Here is a 17,492-nt window from a genome sequence, read left to right on the forward strand (position 1 = left end):
TCTTTAGCTTTTATATAGATGCAATACATATAATTTTGTATACAAAAATTTTGTAGTTAAGAATTTGTATGAATGCACAAATATCCAGCAGTAACTTTGTCAAACCACTTGAAAAATATCTGCGGGAATATCCATCCTGTTGGTCTCAGAATATACCATGAACAAGTGCAGAGAGAAATACAAACACAGGTAACATCTCAGAACGCTCTGTGAGTGAGTGCTGAGCTGAGCTCTAAGAACCACGCAGCTCAGGAAGACAGGACAGAGAGAAGCAGGACTAACCCTGTGAGACGTTCCCATGCCTACGGGCAGGCAGAGAGAAACTGACAAAGGAGCCTGCAAAGCCACCAGCTCCTCCCGCTGTCCCCCTTAACTGCTGCTGAGAATGATTCCTCACCTCCCTTTCTCTAATTCCTGTTGACTTCTCCCCCTCTGCCTCCAATCACAGCCTCAGCCTCCTCCAGTCTACTCTCCCACACACAACAACCCCCAGAGCTCCCTGTGAGCTACCGTTCTGTTACACCGTCACCTCCTTACTGAAGACTCTGCCTTGGCTCCCCCTTGGCTCCCCCTTGGCCTGTAATAAGGCAGAGCCCAAACTGTGGAATTAAGAAGGCCTTGGGCTGGGGTTGTGGCTCGGCAGTAGAGCACTCGCCCAGCACATGTGAGGCCCATACCACATAAAAATAAATAAACAAACAAACAAATAAAGGTATCGTATCTACTACAACTAAAAAATATTTTTTTTAAAAAAAGAAGGCCTTGTGTGACCTGGCTCCTCCTTAAGTCATCAGCTCATGCCTCCCACTTTATTCTGATTGCAAAGGTTGAAAGCAGTGGTTCTCAAACTGTGGTCCCCAGACCAGCAGCACCTAGAGGCTTATTAGATTGCAGAGTTAGCTCACACCACCTACTAACTCAGAGTGAATGCTATGGGTGGGTCCAACATCTGAGTTTCAGTGAGTCTTCAAGTTGATTCTGTAGCACATCAAAGCTTGAGCTTACTAGTTTACAGCATGAATGCAAGGTAAATTATTATTTGAACTCCAGTAGGAAAAATCAAAAACTGCTACAGCATAATGATGAAATGCACATACTCTGGGGTCACCTGCCAGGGGTAAATTTCTGCTCAGCTTCTGCCTAGCTGTGTGTCTATAGGGAAGTTACTTAGTTCACCCTAGCAAGGACCCCACAGAAAGACTGCTGGGGTTTAAATCCTGACTCTATCTCTCACTAGCTGTGTGACCTTGAACAAGTTACTTAGTTTCTCTGATGCTCAGTGGCCTCGTTGATAAAAATATAAACAACAGTATCTACTTCATACAGTCGTGAAGACTAAAGGAGTTAACCTACTTACGTTGCTTGTATCTGACACACCGTAAGCATTATGCTTTATTTATGATTACTATGGCTACGTTAATTTTGCAGGAGCCACGTTATATTTTGGAAAGTCAGAACTGAATGCTAAGATCCACAGAAAGTAGACAAAATTCCCTCCCGTATGGAAAATCTTTCCTCACCTTTTTTTAAGGTAAGTGACATTTTTCTAATACGCCATCTACTTCTCTGCACAAGTTTATTTCCTTCCAATTAGAGTGCACTGACTGGATGTAATGACCTCTTCCAAGAGCCAACGGATCTGCCTTCAAGGGGCCATTCATCTCAGGTGTGGTCATGCTCTCCACAGCAAAGGACTGACAAGACTGGAGAGAGATTGGCTGAGCATCATCAGGAGATATTTCTGGTGATTATTCTGAACACACATCCGGCCGTCTATCCTCCATGTGAAAGGGCCATGGAGTCGAGGGTCTGCCAAGTCCAGGTGGGGAGCGCTAGGAGCAACAGGGGACAGATCGCTCGGAAAAGACTCTGCCTCTTTCCTCTCACCACCAACAGGTCCCCCTGTGTGCCAAAACACATGACCGCTGGAACCAGAACATTCGCTGCAGAAAACATTCTGCTGAACCCAAAAAAGTACAACAAACCATATTTTTGAAGACACAATAATAAATGGATTGAAGTGACGTGAAATTATGTAGCGATATTTCTTTCAAGTGTCTGAAAGAGTTTCATCTCATGATTTACATTTACACGGAGTTGGAAAATGAAATAAGACAGGGAGTTAGAATATGGAAGAAAGTATGAGAGAAAACGTTACACAGGGACAAGTCATCAAAACTCAAGTCAGAGTCTAGGGAGGGCTCAGTAGCGAGAGTTGAAGGTTTCTTAAAACCACAGAGAGAATACGCCAACTGAGTCTGGCTGGGAAATCAGTTCAGTCATCATATATTACTGTGAATTGAATCCTCTGCCTGCAGTCTTTACTGGAGGTAGATATGAATCAGTTTTTACCTCTAACGCTCTTCATTTCTCTAAGTTTTAAACATTAGTTTTCTCTGTAAAATCAAGTTAAAGAATCAGCATTCAGCGCTATGGGATTTGTGATTCACATGATAACCACATTTTCCATGTGTTTGGGGGGATTTGGGCAGAATCTCTTTCCATAGTTTCCCACTTTAAAATAGAGGTCACCGATTACAAAGAGCATTCTTTCAACTCTAAGTTTCAAGGCATCTCCTCAATGCAAAACATTTTATATCTGGGGGGAAAGAAAGGTTAGAAAGTCATGTGCTATAGGATGTCAACCTATACAGCTCGTTTTTCTTTTAATCTTATACTGTAAAATTCCAATGGATAGATAAGGAAGATAATGATGCATGTCAGCCACATTTTACAACTAAAAACCCACAACAGCAAAGAAAACTGCTGATTCTTTATTTAACAAAATATAACACACTAACCTTCTGAGATCGCCTGAAAAAAATATTAATTTCTCAGATTAAGATATAACTATAGAGCCTCTAAAATAAAAAAAAAATGTTTTCAAGCATATAAAGTGTAAGATGAATACAAAACAGCTTTCCTCGCTATGTCTGTGAGCACTAGCCACACGGGTACCGACAAGGATCTTGAATGTGAGGAAGGCTTCTGAGCAAATCGTCAGAACACTCACCTGCACAGTCCTCTGAGTGCCATCAACGTTGACAGACAATAAGGGCGAAGCCAAGTTCCACGTACTGGTCACATTTAGTTTCGAGCCATCAACTTCCACCTGTTGTGACACCAAATAAGACTGTTATATGAAGAAAGACAGAAAACTGATCTCAAGTTCACTGCTGCATACAAAGCAGAAGCCATTTTAAACAGATGGCTCCCCAACAACCTGTCATGTTTACTGCTCCAGCCATGAAAGACAGGGTCCAACCACATAGTCTTCCGAGCGATCTCTGGGGAGAGGTGAAGGACCTACGAACAGCTGCCTCTGGTACTGAGGCTTCAAGCAATTTCCAGTAGGTAACAAACAGCCATCTAACTCGAAACCTATCTGGACACGCCACATTTACTGCAATTAGACAAGTAATGCATATAAATTCCAGTGACATTCTGCAACCCACGCAACAGGGCTTGCATATAATATCCTCTCCAAGGACCAGGAAGAACTTTTTCTGTGGTAATTTTAATGAAGGACTACGCATTGTTATCTTAATTAAACAGACTTTAATTAGGCAAAATTCTTTGGAGTTGAATATCCAAAGATCATTCAAACTTTGCAAAGTTCTATCATACTTTTATCAATCATAAATGACTAGTTTTATCAAGTCTTCATTCATGACAATGCAAAGAAAGAAAAAGACTCGTAATCTTGCAAAGCAGAGACACTCTTAAGAGAAAAAAAATTAATTTCCAAATAAATAGCATAAAAGCAATTGTAAAGAAACAAATAAAAGCTAACTTAAAATAACAAATACTAAAAGGTTTTTCTTTCCACTCACCGATGACTATTTCCTAACTCATTAGTATGAGAGGCAAAAAAACAAATAGCATTATTATTTTAAGTCTACCGTAGACAACAAAGGGATATTTAATGTTTGCTCAAGTTTCAAAATAAACCTGGAGCAGACCCAAGATATATGATCCCTAAAAACTACCTCCCATTTCTTCTCTTAAAAACCAGATATGAGAGTCCTCACTGTTTCCTGTTGGACCCTTGGGAACAGGTAGAGGATGGCAGGGAAGAAGACTAGGGAAAACATTTTCGCCAGTATCAGGAACCCTACCAACTTCCGAGCTTGAGGACACAGTCTAGGGGAGGCTGAGGCTTCCGGGAGCCCAGCACTCAGTATCACAGCGCTGCTGAGACGTGTGGGGGCGATGGCACGGCCCTGACGGAGGAGGAAGTAGCTGGACTGTGCACCTGAGTATGTCAGGCCCGGAATTCAGAAGTTTCTAGGCCTTAGTGAGAAGACACTGAAGGTCTGGGTCAGGACGATGTCCACAAGGTAGAGGTGACTCCATGACTGCAGGCCAAGAGCAGCGACTAAGGGCAGCAAAGGCCCCTTCAATGCCTTCAGGCCCAAACAGCCCAAGGAGCACGTGCCTCACTACAACAGGCTCTCTGCAGGACTAAAGAACAGTGCTGAGTCGAGCTGTCCTCCCCACTGTCCTCATCACGAGGCCACCCTACCATTTCCAAAAGCCCCCTCACATGCTCCCAGGCCCACACTGACAGAAGCCGGGGACGAGCAAGAGGCCTGCCTGAAACACCATGTTACCCGAAAGACGGTGTTTAAACACGGAGGCCAGGTCTGTCTGTATGTGAGTTTTCTTCCCCTTCCCCTATAACAGTAGAGGGCGTGTAAGAAAGGCTGCAGGAGATGGAAATATTCAGAAACCACATTTCCTAGTACACCTAATAATTAATGAGTCCAAACTGTAATTTCACTATATAACTGAAACAATCCCAAATCATAAACTATGAAACACATCTGTGAAAATTTAACAAGGAAAGGAAATGTGCTAAGAGCTGCCAGGTGCCTCGTCAGGCCTCCAGCTACTGGGAATCAGATCCCCAAGACACATAGATCCAACCAAGAGATACAAAGATTGCACAGGTGCTGTTACTAAATGGGTGACCTAGGATAAGGCAGAGCGGAGGCAGAGACCACCTGCTTGAACCACAGTCAGACAGCATGGGAAGGTGGGTGCAGACTGAAGGAGACAATGCTTATTCCTGAGCCGTCCCTCCTGTTCACATCCAGCCCTCTAGGCCAGGGTGACGGAAGAGAGCAGGTGGAGGTAAAGGTGGCATGTCATTACGGTCGCCCTGAAATGCTCCTTAAAGAACACCACCCGACTTCCCAATGCCAACTACTAGTGGGAAATGAGTAAGTAGCGCTGGTGAGGGGTGACAAGGGTGACGTGCCCGGCTGTCCCAGCTCTCAGCCAGCCTCCCCCACCACAACACAAACCCTAATCAGAAAACAACCAACACGGGGTCTCAGAGTACAATTTTGGGGGAAAAATTATGAGGAAAAAAAGGTAAATTAAAAAGCATATAACACAAGAAGAGTCGCTCAAAGAAACACAGGAAGAGATCAGATAAATAATTCTCCAAAGTCTCAAAGGCAACCATAGGAAATGTGACCCCTCTTTAAAACAAGGGAAAAAAAAGCTCAAGAAGAAAAACAAAGGTTCAAAGAAGAGATTATACAACAACAGAAGGAAATGAAAATCAAGCTGGTAGAACTCAGAAAAAAAAAAAAGAAGAGAAAAATAACATTATAGAGATAAAAGCCACATTAAGAAGCAACCAAAAATAGAATGTGACTAAAAAGACATACAAGACATTGAAAAATTATATAAGACAAAAACCGAAAGGACCAACATTATAAAGGCAAGTTATAGCAAAGACAATAGATGCACAGGAAGAGGACAGGGGACACAAAGAAAATACAACCATCTCCTTCAAAAAAGTACTTAAAGAATAAGTGTAAAAGTCAAAAATATGATAAGACTTTCAAAATAAATAAAACCCTGAATTTATAGACTGATGACATTTGTGGATTTTAGGACTAAAGAAAAAATTATATATTTAGGCATAAATAAGAAATTACAAGAAAGTAAAAACAAATCGGGTCAGCCTAATTACCCCAGAGCAACTGATACAGAAAATTATGGAGAATGTGGTCTAAACACCGACAAGAGGAAATGATGTCCCGTCATTTTATACCCAGCCAAGGTTTCCTTAAACTGTATGATATAAATAGACATTCTGTGGCATGTAAGAACGTAGAGGACCTTTTCTTTAAAAAGAAGGCATCTCTATAGGTACTGATGCAAAACTATCCCCAAGATAAATACAGAATAATATATGCAATATACCGTCATTTGTTAAGGAAAAAAATAGCAATGTATATGTGGTGATTTTTGTCTGCTTGTTGTTGTTTGGCTGGTTATAGTTGGTTTTGGTACTGGGACTTGAACCCAGGGCACTTTACCACTACTCTAAATCTCCAGTCATTTTAATATTTTAATTTTGAGACAGGGTCTTGCTAAGTTACTCAGGCTGGCCTTGAATTTGTGATTGTCTTGTCTCAGTCTCCCTAGTCATTGGGATTATAGGAGTACCCAGCAGCTCATTTGTGTGTATGTGTGTTTTTTAATACATAGAAAATCCCTGAACAAATGAGTAAGCAGAACAGAGTGGCTGAGGAAGAGAGATGGAAGAGAGGCTTGCTTTTCACTATGAATCCTGTGGTACTTTAAAATTTTGTCCTGGATGAGAGTATTATATATATTTAAAGTTCACTTTAAAGTGAGAATTAGCTATGTCCTCTTTAGTACATGATAGACCTTTCACTGTAGGCATGCAATAAAAGTGGCAGTTTTCTTAAAACAGCCTTTTGGTTAACTGGGTGATGCTCTTTTCAGTTTCTCTGCCTGTAGATGCACCAATTTCATCTACCACACCCAATTTTACAATGTGTTTCAGACAATGTCTTTTCCTCTTCTGAAAAAGTGTCCAAGGTCTCTGCTGGGTCTAAACTCTGTGCTTCTGTGGTTACGAAGCCCTTCTGTCTCAGATGTCTTCTGACAGTTATTCCTGATAGAGCTATTTCCAATATTGAAAGGAATTTTTGTTTTGATCAAGCACCTCCATTTGGGCATGAAATTTTATGATCCTTTACTTAAAAGACAATAGAAGCTAGAAATGAAATCAAATTCAATGTAGGGATGAAAAGAAAAACAGACCAAAAGTGAAGTGCCAAACGACATAACCACCCACCCTCCAAGGCAGACATTGCTGAAATGTTTCAGCGCTGTGAAAACACTAGAATACTCTCAATTGTGTAAAGACTCCATATATTTTAAGGACACTCAAAAGACACAATACCTCCATCTAGAAACACTGACCTAAAGATGTTATGTTACATCCTTAAACAGGCCTAGCATTTATGTGCATCAAACTTTTATTAACTATTATACTAAAACTGAGCCACATTCTTATCAGATGACCTTCTCTTTTTTAACTGAAATTATAGTCAGATGTGACTCCTCTCATTTTCTTGTATATCATTCATGGTCTTTCCCCACATCATACACCTCTTCTGCCTCTTAATTTGTTCCTTTTAATGAATTTCTGACTTTTGGTCTACACTGGCTATGTCCTCTCTGCTTTGAAACCTAGACAGGACTTCCTAACTACTCACCTAGGTCTCTCCTTTTCTCTGACAGGTTCTAGAACAAGCTCAGCACCTACCTTCTTACTACATACCTTCCCCACAACCTTCTACAGTTTGGCTACTAAACACACATTCTACAAGACCATCAATCATCTTGATTTTTGGTATTCTCCACTTCTCAGCCAGAAGGAAAGCCTCTCTGAGAAGGTGACCTTTAAGCTAAGACCAAACGGTGGCAGGAATGTGGTAAGTGTGCTAGTGGTAGCGGATGGGTAGGGATATTCCAGAAGGAATGTCACGGGGAGGGGAGGAAGCAAAATGAAACAAGAAACCATGGAGTAAGAGAACTAGCTGATTTGACACACCAGTGTGCCAGGAACCCAGAAGACAAAGGTGACAGCGGTCAGCAATGGGGACTGAAGGTTCCAACTGCAGCACAACCCACCCACATTGCAAACACACACGTACATGCCCAGGACACACAAGTGCCCTAGCACTGAGCTGCACCCCAGCCCTCCACGTGATACTTTGAAAAGTCATTCCGGCTACAGCTTGAGATGAATTAGACCAAACAAAAATAAAAAGGATGGTGCTCAGTGTAGCACCGGTACTGTGGAGGAGAAGGACATTTGGAAGGAAAGTGGGAAGTGTGACAACAGCACAAAGATGGAGGTCACCGAGGAGAAGGAAGCAGAGAAAGCTTACCAGAGAACAGGAAAATCACCAGCCAAGGAAGGACACCGGGCCATATGAAGTCCTCCAGCAATGCCCAGGTACGTGGCCTTAGACACAGAGAAAGTGAGGCTGACTCAACTACACGGGGAACTGATGGAAGAGGGAAGGGCTGAGGAAGCCAGGGGCACTTGTGAGTGAATGATGTAATTACAGGCCAGGGGATCTAAACTGGACAAAGGAGATAGGAATAAGAATGATGTCCAGGGATGGAGAGAAAATACAGGTTGCATAGCGGCAGAGAGATTGACCACACACTGGTTGCTAATCTTCAACTGCACGAAGAGAGAGGTGCAAGGGCAGGAACCCAAAGTTGCCAAGAAGAAGGTGAGATGATGAAGTTGTGAAATGAGTTTCAAAGAAGACAAGGTTTATGAGAGACAGGAACCATGGTCTAGAGTGACACCAGGAGTCACAATTGAATCCACTGGACATTTCTGAGGTGCAGAGTTTGAGAGAGAAACTACCACAAGATTTTGGTAAAGGCAAGGATTTAGTAGAACTTCCAGAAAAGGGTGAATACATGGGACTCTAAAGGTCACAAAGGAGACAATACAGAGGGCATAGTAGCAAGGGAAGACATAGATTTGGGGACTAACAGAGGACTGGGGAGGCCCTCAAATGCCCTGAAGACCTCTCTCCATCGCACCTCACCACCTCTGCCCAATCCCGGGGACCACATCATCTCATGGGACCACTGCTGCACACCTGTCTCCTGCAGAGATCCTGCCCATCTCACCATGAGAGCCAGGATAATTTCTCATAAGCACAAGAGTGGTCATTTACAAAACCCAAGATACAGGGGACCAAAGCCAACGTGAGAATGAGCAGAAGGGGATGCGGCCTGCTGCTGAGAAGCACAAACTCCAAGACAGGACTTGAACAGCAGTCCCCAGCACAAGGACACCAGCGGCTTACTTTCTGCAGTCATTTAAGACGTCATGCTCGTGTAAAGCACTGACATTATGAACGTGAATGGACCAGAAGGCTCGGATGGGTGGGATTACTGGAATTCATCCCTATACCCTCTATTTTCTGAAAACGTTCCCCAGCCTGATCACAGAAATAGGTTTTGTTGAAAGGTAATCAAAATAAGAATATTTATGACATTTAAAACAACAATTCAAACACGATTTCTTTCCAATTTCAAGAAGGCGTTTTTCCACATTAAAAAATCTCCCTGTAAGCCTGCATGCCACGAAGAGCATCTGACTGTATTTCTAGTACTGATGATGCTGATGTGGAACATTTTCCATGAGTTGTTTGGAACATCTGATTTTCCTATCTACGTCACCAGAAGGGGAAAAGAAAGTACACGCCCTAAATTAATTTGACATTTGAGAGAGATTACTTACATCCTTTACCTAAAAAACAACAACAAAAAAGGCACTTCCTCAGAGATACCTCATGACACAGTAAAAATATTACAGTTTCTATTACAGTGGGCACCTGTTAAAAAATCGAACATTTTTATTCAACATTAGGAATATAAAACTTACAAAACAAAGTACTTGCCAATTTTTTTTCCAAAAATAATAAAACTCTGGGAAGATATGGACTGTAAAAGCGTTTTGATTCACCACATGCCTTCTTTTTTGTAACAGGCAAATTCTAAATTCTTTTTTTTTAATTTGTAATCAAATGTTAAGAAGATTAGCATTGCACAGTGTTTGATCTTAGATTAAAAATTCAGGTATTCCACCATAACCACATATCTTGCTTCCATTTCTGAAAACAAAATGAAGGATAAAAAACAGACTCGTGAATCAAGCTGTAACTATTTCAGAAAGGAATAGCTAATCCCTGCCCCTGTAACTGGCTTTCAGAGTATATCTTTAAAATGATTGTACTACACACATACACACAAAAGGAAAAAAGGGCATCTTCCAGACTTGACTCTTAGGCCAGAAAGGGTCCTCAAAGTAACATACTCCAACTCAATCCTCTCCTCCCCTACTTTACACAGAAAGAAATTAGAGAGCCACATAGTAGGAGCCATTTGCAGGAGCAACCATCTTACAACACTCTTAAATTCATAAAAAAAATTAAAGCCAAAGCATCAAAAGTAATCTTAGCCCTAAGACACAGTGTTAGCATGTAGGAGAGGCTCACTGCAGAGTCCTACTCCAAAAGACTATCAGGGAGAGAGCTGTTTACTGGTTCTTATCTCACCTACTGCTAACAAAATGACGGTATTCAATGAGGTATATCCTCAGGCCCACGGACAAAAAAATATGTGCATCATGCAGTCAGTAACCTGGGACATGAACACCATCTAACATTTCTAGTTTACTGAATTGTACATAAACTGCTAGTTGATTTGTGAAGCACAAATTAAGATGCTGACAATAAGAAATGCATAATTTTCCTATCATTTAATAAATGTGTTAATTATGCTATTACTTGCTTCAACATTTTTTTATTTAATTAATTTATTTATTTGTAATGTGGTGCTGAGGATCAAATCCAGCACCTAGCACGTGCTAGGTGAGCACTCTACCACTGAGCCACAACCCAGCCCCTTTTCTTAAAATCTTTTTTTAGTTGTTGATGAACCTTTATTTTTCATTTATTTATATGTGGTGCTGAGAATCAAACCCAGTGCCTCACACATGCTAGGAAAGTGCTCTACCACTGAGCCACAACCCCAGCTCCTCGACATTTATTTCTTAGGGAAAGCATGAAAACACATGGCATTTTTATGCTGTTACCATAATGGATGATTCTGAGCATTTCAATATTAACTACATAACACAATTTTATATCTTAATATAACACAAAATGGTAGATTTTCTTTATCCTGCTCTTCTATTTATTAAAATATTATCCTAAAATAGAAGAGCAGGGTAAAGAAAACCTACCATTTGGGGTTCAATCCTCAGCACTACATAAAAATAAATAAATTTTTAAAGTAAAATATTATCCTAAAATATAATTATAATACCTCTTGTGATCTTCTAGAAAGAAATGAGATGACTATTTTATGAAAACAAAAAGAGACAACAGTCTCCCATAAGTTTGTTCTTATCACTATTGCCTTGGAAACAGTCCTATGTCTCTCCCCAAAAATACGTGTAATAATGACAAAAGGAATCAGATACAATGATAGTGAAGACCCGTAAATCTGTCACAAAGGATTATATTAAATGTGCATGTGTTATAAATGTAATTAAATACATCTCATATGATGTGAATTGGAAAAAAAAAAACAAATTTTAGGTACTGATCTACAATCAGCCAGGTTGTCTAGTTTGTGTTTAATTATCGCCTCATTAATTGATCAGTAACAACTTTAATTTCAGTCTTAGGGGTTAAGAAAATATCCTGAATTATTTTGCCCACAGTTTAATTATGGAAGGAGTTTCTTTTGGATTGGTGTGACAAGGTCATTCTCCGCACATCGCACTGTAAATTGCAGCAGCTTAGTGAATAACTCCAGGTAGATGAGTGAATGGAAGGGGCAGGTGAAGCTCTGCTGCCGGGTAGTGGTAGAGTCCTGTGTCCTGCCCAGGGTTGATTTCCACATCAAAAGGCCCCGGCTGAAACCTCCTCCTCCTCTTCCTCCTCTTCCTCCTCCTCCTCATCATCATCATCTTCATCATCATCATTATCCAGGAATGATGAGCTCCCTCATTTCCTTATACGTAAAATGCATGTTTACACAGGGTTGTGAGGCATAAGTCGAGAAATTAGAACCGCACCTACCACAAAATAACCCTCAACAAATGCTAGTTGTGCCACTGTAGTTCTAGTGGCACCATGTACTCTTCCATCATCCCACAGAGATTATTCCCAAGCTATTTCCCCCCTCTTTTAAACATATCCTGGGTTGGTGGTGTTTTCAGTGGTACAGTGCTTGCCTACTATGTGCAAGACCCTGGGTTCCATCCCCAGCACCACAAAAACAAAATGAACAAACTACTTTTTGCTTTTTCTTCTATTTTTTTCCTTATTCTTCCTCAATACATCCTCCATTGTTTATCCTCTTCAATTCATCTGATTCCTATTAGCATCTTTTTTGCTTTTCATATGCATTTCACTATCATAGATGACTCCCTTCCTGCCCCCACCAACACCCGCCTCAAAAAAAATCCTACTACTTAAACTGATAGTTCAGTTCCCAGAATACACACATTACTGTGGAAGGCTACAGGACCTACAGGATGGTCACCAGGGTGTGTAAGTCTTTCCTCTTCCTAAATTCCCATACACTGCAGCTACAACGTGCTATTTCTTACCAGTCTTGCTGACTTATGTTATCCGTCAGAGTCAAGCCTTATGCTATTTGCAGACACTCACGGTTTCCCCTAATAGCCCATTTTTCCTGGCCAACAACAAATATGTTTGATACTCCATTTTCTATGCTTCCATCTTCTAAAGATTTGCTAGCAGGTTTGTATTCTTTTCTTGGTGACATATGTACCAAGATATTTGTTATCTTTTGACTTTATAATTATAATAACATATATTTGATTGTTTTATGTTTTATTTTAAACCAGCAAATTCACTGCCAAAAGAATTAAAATATATTTATGTCCTTAAAATTTCTCATAGATTACAGGTTCAATAACTGAATGCTTCATAAGCAGGAACAATAAAATGTCTTCCTTTTTCATTTTTTATCATGGATTGTCCCATTTTGACAGATACAGTGAGATGCAGGAATTGGTGGCCAAGATCCACTCACCATATCCACCTAGTGGGTGAGCTAGCAATCAGCCATTTGTTCTGTATCAATTATGTCTTAAGGAAGATGCTGCTAAAAATTGAACTGCCCATTAGGTTCATAAGAAATCACACACTTGCAGAGTCTAGGGCAGCTTCTCAGCTCTGCAGACCACTGGCATAACCTCCCTGATAAGGTCACTGATAAGGTAAGGAAGGTTAAAAGAGTTGCCAGAATCCTTTACTGCTGGTAACAGAGAAGAGGAAAATGGTGTAATAACCTTTTATCATTCTAATGAATATTCCAGGAAAGTATTTCTTTTTATTTGGTTATGTTTTTATAAAATAATTCCCAATACACATGAACTTATGGCACTACCCCATGGTAGCTTATGCTATTTCTCAGGCTGTGAGAACAGGTTTCTGATGCCTGTCCCTAACCACCTCAGCTTGTGTTCCAAAGTACAAGACGCTCTCCTTATACTAGTAGGCACCAAGATCAGGAAGCTGATCTCAACCAATATTACCATCTGTTCACAAACCCTACTCAAATTTCACTATCACCCCAAGAATTCCCTTTGAGGTAGGTCTGGGATCTAATTTCAGCCCACACATTTTAGTTTTCATGTCTCTTTGGTTTCCATCAGTCTGACCCCATTTCTTAATTTTGCCTTGTCTTTTCTTTTATTACCTTGTGCTAAGGAATGAATGTCTGTGTTCTCTCAAAATTCATGTGCTGAGAACTCCAAGCCCAGGGTGATGGTGTTAGGAGGCGGGACCTTTGTGAGGCTGGAGCTCTCACAACTCTCCTTCCTTCTGACTCTGGTAGCCCCTCACTTCCTCCCTCTCTCTCCTTCCCTCCCATGTAAGGACATAACAAGAAGACTGTCACCTGCAAACTGAGAAGTGGAACTCCACCAGACACTAGATCTGCCAGCACCTTGAATTTGGACTTTCCAGCTTACAGAACTGGAAAAATAAATATTTTATTTAAGGCACCCAGTCTGTGGTATATTTGTTATAGCAGCCCAAGCTACAATACCTTGATAGTTTTTAAGAGTACAAACCAGTTACATTGTAGAGTGTCCCTCAATTTGGGGGAACATTTCCTTATGATTTATGCATTTTAGCAGGAATGCCACAGAAATGGTGTACTGTTTTTAGCAGCAGTCAGGAGACACATGATGCCTGCCAATTGTCCCATTACCAACGAGGTTACTCTACTGCTGATTAAGACGGTTTCTGCCAAGTTTGTTTGTTCATTATAAACACTAAGGAAATACTTTGAAATCTATTTCAATCCATACCTATCCAAAAGACAAAAAAAAAAAAAAAAAAAAAAAAAACCAAGTGCCCAGGTTTTTTCCAGCCTTCTCCCTTCATGTTTTGAACTCTCTTCAAAGACAGAAACGGCTTCCCATTACCCAGTTAACTAACACAGCAGCCATGTTTTCCTCTCTCAATTTGTCCAATATATACATATATCTTCAGACTTAAATGTATTCCAAAATAAGTAAAGGAGTATGTACTATAGAAAAAGAATTTGACAGTGCTTTACCAATGAAAAGAGGGTCAACTGATTGGACACTCTGTATCGTCTGAAATAAAATATTCTGAGGGCAAGGATAGGTAAGTGAGAACAGCACGGGTACGCATTGTTCTAGTCTCTCGATTTTGTGAATTCTTTAAAACTTCCACAGTAAAAAGCTAAAGATTATTAGGTCAAAGCGATTATTTGGACAGGCATGATGGGGAAGTACCACAGAACTCCAGTCCAGATTATACATTAATTAGCAAGCCAACCTGGCCATAGGGAGAAATGGGTTTAGTGAGTCACGTCACAAGTAGGAATGACAAAAATGAACTCTACAGTCCCTTCAGCAAGTGTCCCTTGCTTGGTTCTTGACCCTCCCCGTATTGCTGACATCTCTCTGGTCTATCTTACTGAATTCTGTTATTCCTCTAAGCCAAACATAAACCCCTTTCCTTCCAATTTCTCTTCCTACGAGTGACCCCACACACAACTAAAGAATCTTCCCCAATCCCCCTGCCAACAGCTCTACTCACTACCACTGACCAGTTGGAAATACAGGTTTGTAGCGCCAGGCATTTTCTGAACTCTAAATTCTTCTTGGCTTCTGGTTGCTTCAGAAATCAAAACCTGAATTCTGCACATGGCCCTCTAGGTCTCCTGAACCACAGTCTCAATCTAGTGATTTATCATTCTGAGTTTTCTTCCCCTTTCTCTTACACTCAGCGTGCATGTGCAGGCACCACTTCCACAACTTCATTCCTACTGATTCCCAAACCTGGAGTAGCTCATTCTGCCTAACGGTTCTGTCGTCCATGCTTCAGCACCTGCTCCATCTGCCCTTGATCCTGTGTCATGCCCCTGGAGCTCACCCACATCACCCCTTGTCTTCTGCTAAACTGGAGGGAGCCTTTCCTTGCTTTGAATTGCTGTAAATTACGAATCTATGCACTCGTCAAGCTATGCCTTACGTTCACATCACTGCTGTCTTAATCTTGGTCCCTCCCAACCAATCTGCAAGTTCATGGGGGCAAGCTAGTGCATTATTTTTTCATGTCCCTCATGCAAAGCTCAGTCCAGTGTCCTGATCTTGAAGACTGAGAGATCTTTGATAAAAATTATATTAAGTAAAAATTAATTAAGTTAGATAGAAAATCTTACTTTTAACTTTATGATTACAGGCTTACTGGAATACTACAAAAGCTATGTTTTTAAACTAAAATATAACATGACACTGACATGCGCATGATGATTCACTTTCACGCCCTTTAATGCATGTTTTTCAAATATGCACATTCCACCTTCCATGGCTGATGGCTGACAATATGCTTCTATTTTGGAACTTCTCAAAGTAGATCTGGCTAAGATTCACAAAGAAATTTAAGTCAAAATATTTTAAGTTGTAATGTCCTATAAAGAGTTGGTAATAATTGTACTCAAAAATCCATAAATGCTTATGATAGCAGTTATTCCAACTACATAAGGGACTCCATTAAGCTCTTTTATAATATAAAATCTACACACAGAGCTAAACACCTCCTGCCCCACCAGCCCACCCAACTGTGTCTCCAGCCCAGCACATTCAATATAGCCCATTTAAAGAAAGGCGGGCAATAAGAAAGAAGTTTAAAACAAATTAAAAATGCTACTTAAAATTCTATCCCATTTGTAGGGTTTCACTTTCAAGTCCACAGAAATAAAATTATCTATTCAAGTTGTTAGATGAATCCTTCTAACTCTGATGACTGTGAACAAAGTAAGGCCACTCTATTATTTGTAAAACTGCATTCTCAAACTCAAAGGAGAATAAGACTGGCATTTTTCCAGGAGACTTGAAAAAGAGTGTGGCTAATATATATCAGTTTTGGTAGCAGTGACCAGAAATAATACACAGAACCATAGCCTAAGTGAGAGCCTGCAAGGAAAGGAATGAGTGAGATCAATTAGGAATAGAACAAAACCTTAATGAGCAAACGACATTCATTCTCGAAGACCTCTGGAGATACAAAGTGGGGGCGGGGGGATTGGTGAAATCATGTTTATATTTTAGTTCCTTAGGAAGCTATAAAATATCTAAATTATTTTAAGCAACGCCACTTTGAAATAAGAAAAGGATCAACTTATCAAAATAAATAAGTACTTTGAAAACACTGGGGAAAAAAGAAAGAAAAGGGTCAACTTATATTAATTCTCAGGATAGATGAAAATCACCGAAAAAGAAGCAAGAGCACAAAAAATGATTTTGGTTTCTCTACCTCCCATTAGCCGCAGATGGACATTCTGAACACATTCTAAAAAGCTCACTATTGCAGGACTTCAGTACATCTCTAGGGGACTGCCATCACAGCAGAGACAAAATAGGCATTTACTACCATGTAGATAGCATCAAAGAACAAAAATCACCAAAATTTACTTGAATCAACCTAAGCTGAGAATACAGCACCCCTATGAATGCTCTCAGTCCTTCACATCCAAGATGAAGCCTCCAGCAGGCTCTTTCCTGGGTGCCTTGCGTACAGGAGCCCCCAACTGAAGAAAACAAGGCTCACCTGCATCCTAGCACAGGAGACTGGAAATTGCTTGGGGATTGCTGCGGGGCTGGGGTGGGGGGCCAAAACCACAGAAATACCTACAAAAGCAAATGTAAGCTAAATCTCTCCTAACTCACCCAAGGAAAAGTACTTTCTTTTTGGATTGTATTTCTATTGAAGAAAAATACATCATGACCCCCAGAGCGAAGAAAAAGACCCACGGTTACATCTAAGTCATCAGTGAACACTTGCGGTTGGATGCAGGGTGGTCCACAGACACACACAGCTACCCCAGTGACTAAACTTCCAACCTAAGAGTCATCCATTTTGATTAAGGCAGAGTGTTTAGAAAGTGCCTATGAGGATCCACATGGCTGAGGAATTAACTCATTTATGCATGAGCTCTCACTTTAGATGGGTAACTTTTGTAAAAGGAACTGGGGGGAAAAGGCATGTCCTGGGAAGGATCTAGAAAGTATAGAAACCTTCCAGTGGCAAGGGGTGAGGTCA

At 40.7% G+C, this 17,492-nt stretch overlaps 1 protein-coding gene across 4 annotated transcripts in view; it reads right to left on the bottom strand.

Moving 5' to 3' along the window:
* Pcca (propionyl-CoA carboxylase subunit alpha) overlaps positions 1 to 17,492 on the bottom strand; it is a 358,388-nt gene that overhangs the window by 78,093 nt on the left and 262,803 nt on the right. For all 4 annotated transcript variants that reach the window (XM_046454817.2, XM_046454816.2, XM_046454818.2 and 1 more), the window contains exon 20: positions 3,014 to 3,112. In XM_046454817.2, coding sequence (XP_046310773.1) covers positions 3,014 to 3,112 — 99 coding nt within the window. The remainder of the gene's footprint in view (positions 1 to 3,013; positions 3,113 to 17,492) is intronic.

Source organism: Marmota monax, unplaced genomic scaffold, assembly GCF_021218885.2.
Source record: "Marmota monax isolate L192 unplaced genomic scaffold, Marmota_monax_Labrador192_F-V1.1 WCK01_AAM20220418_F8-fsc00026, whole genome shotgun sequence".
Taxonomy (NCBI): Eukaryota; Metazoa; Chordata; class Mammalia; order Rodentia; family Sciuridae; genus Marmota; species Marmota monax.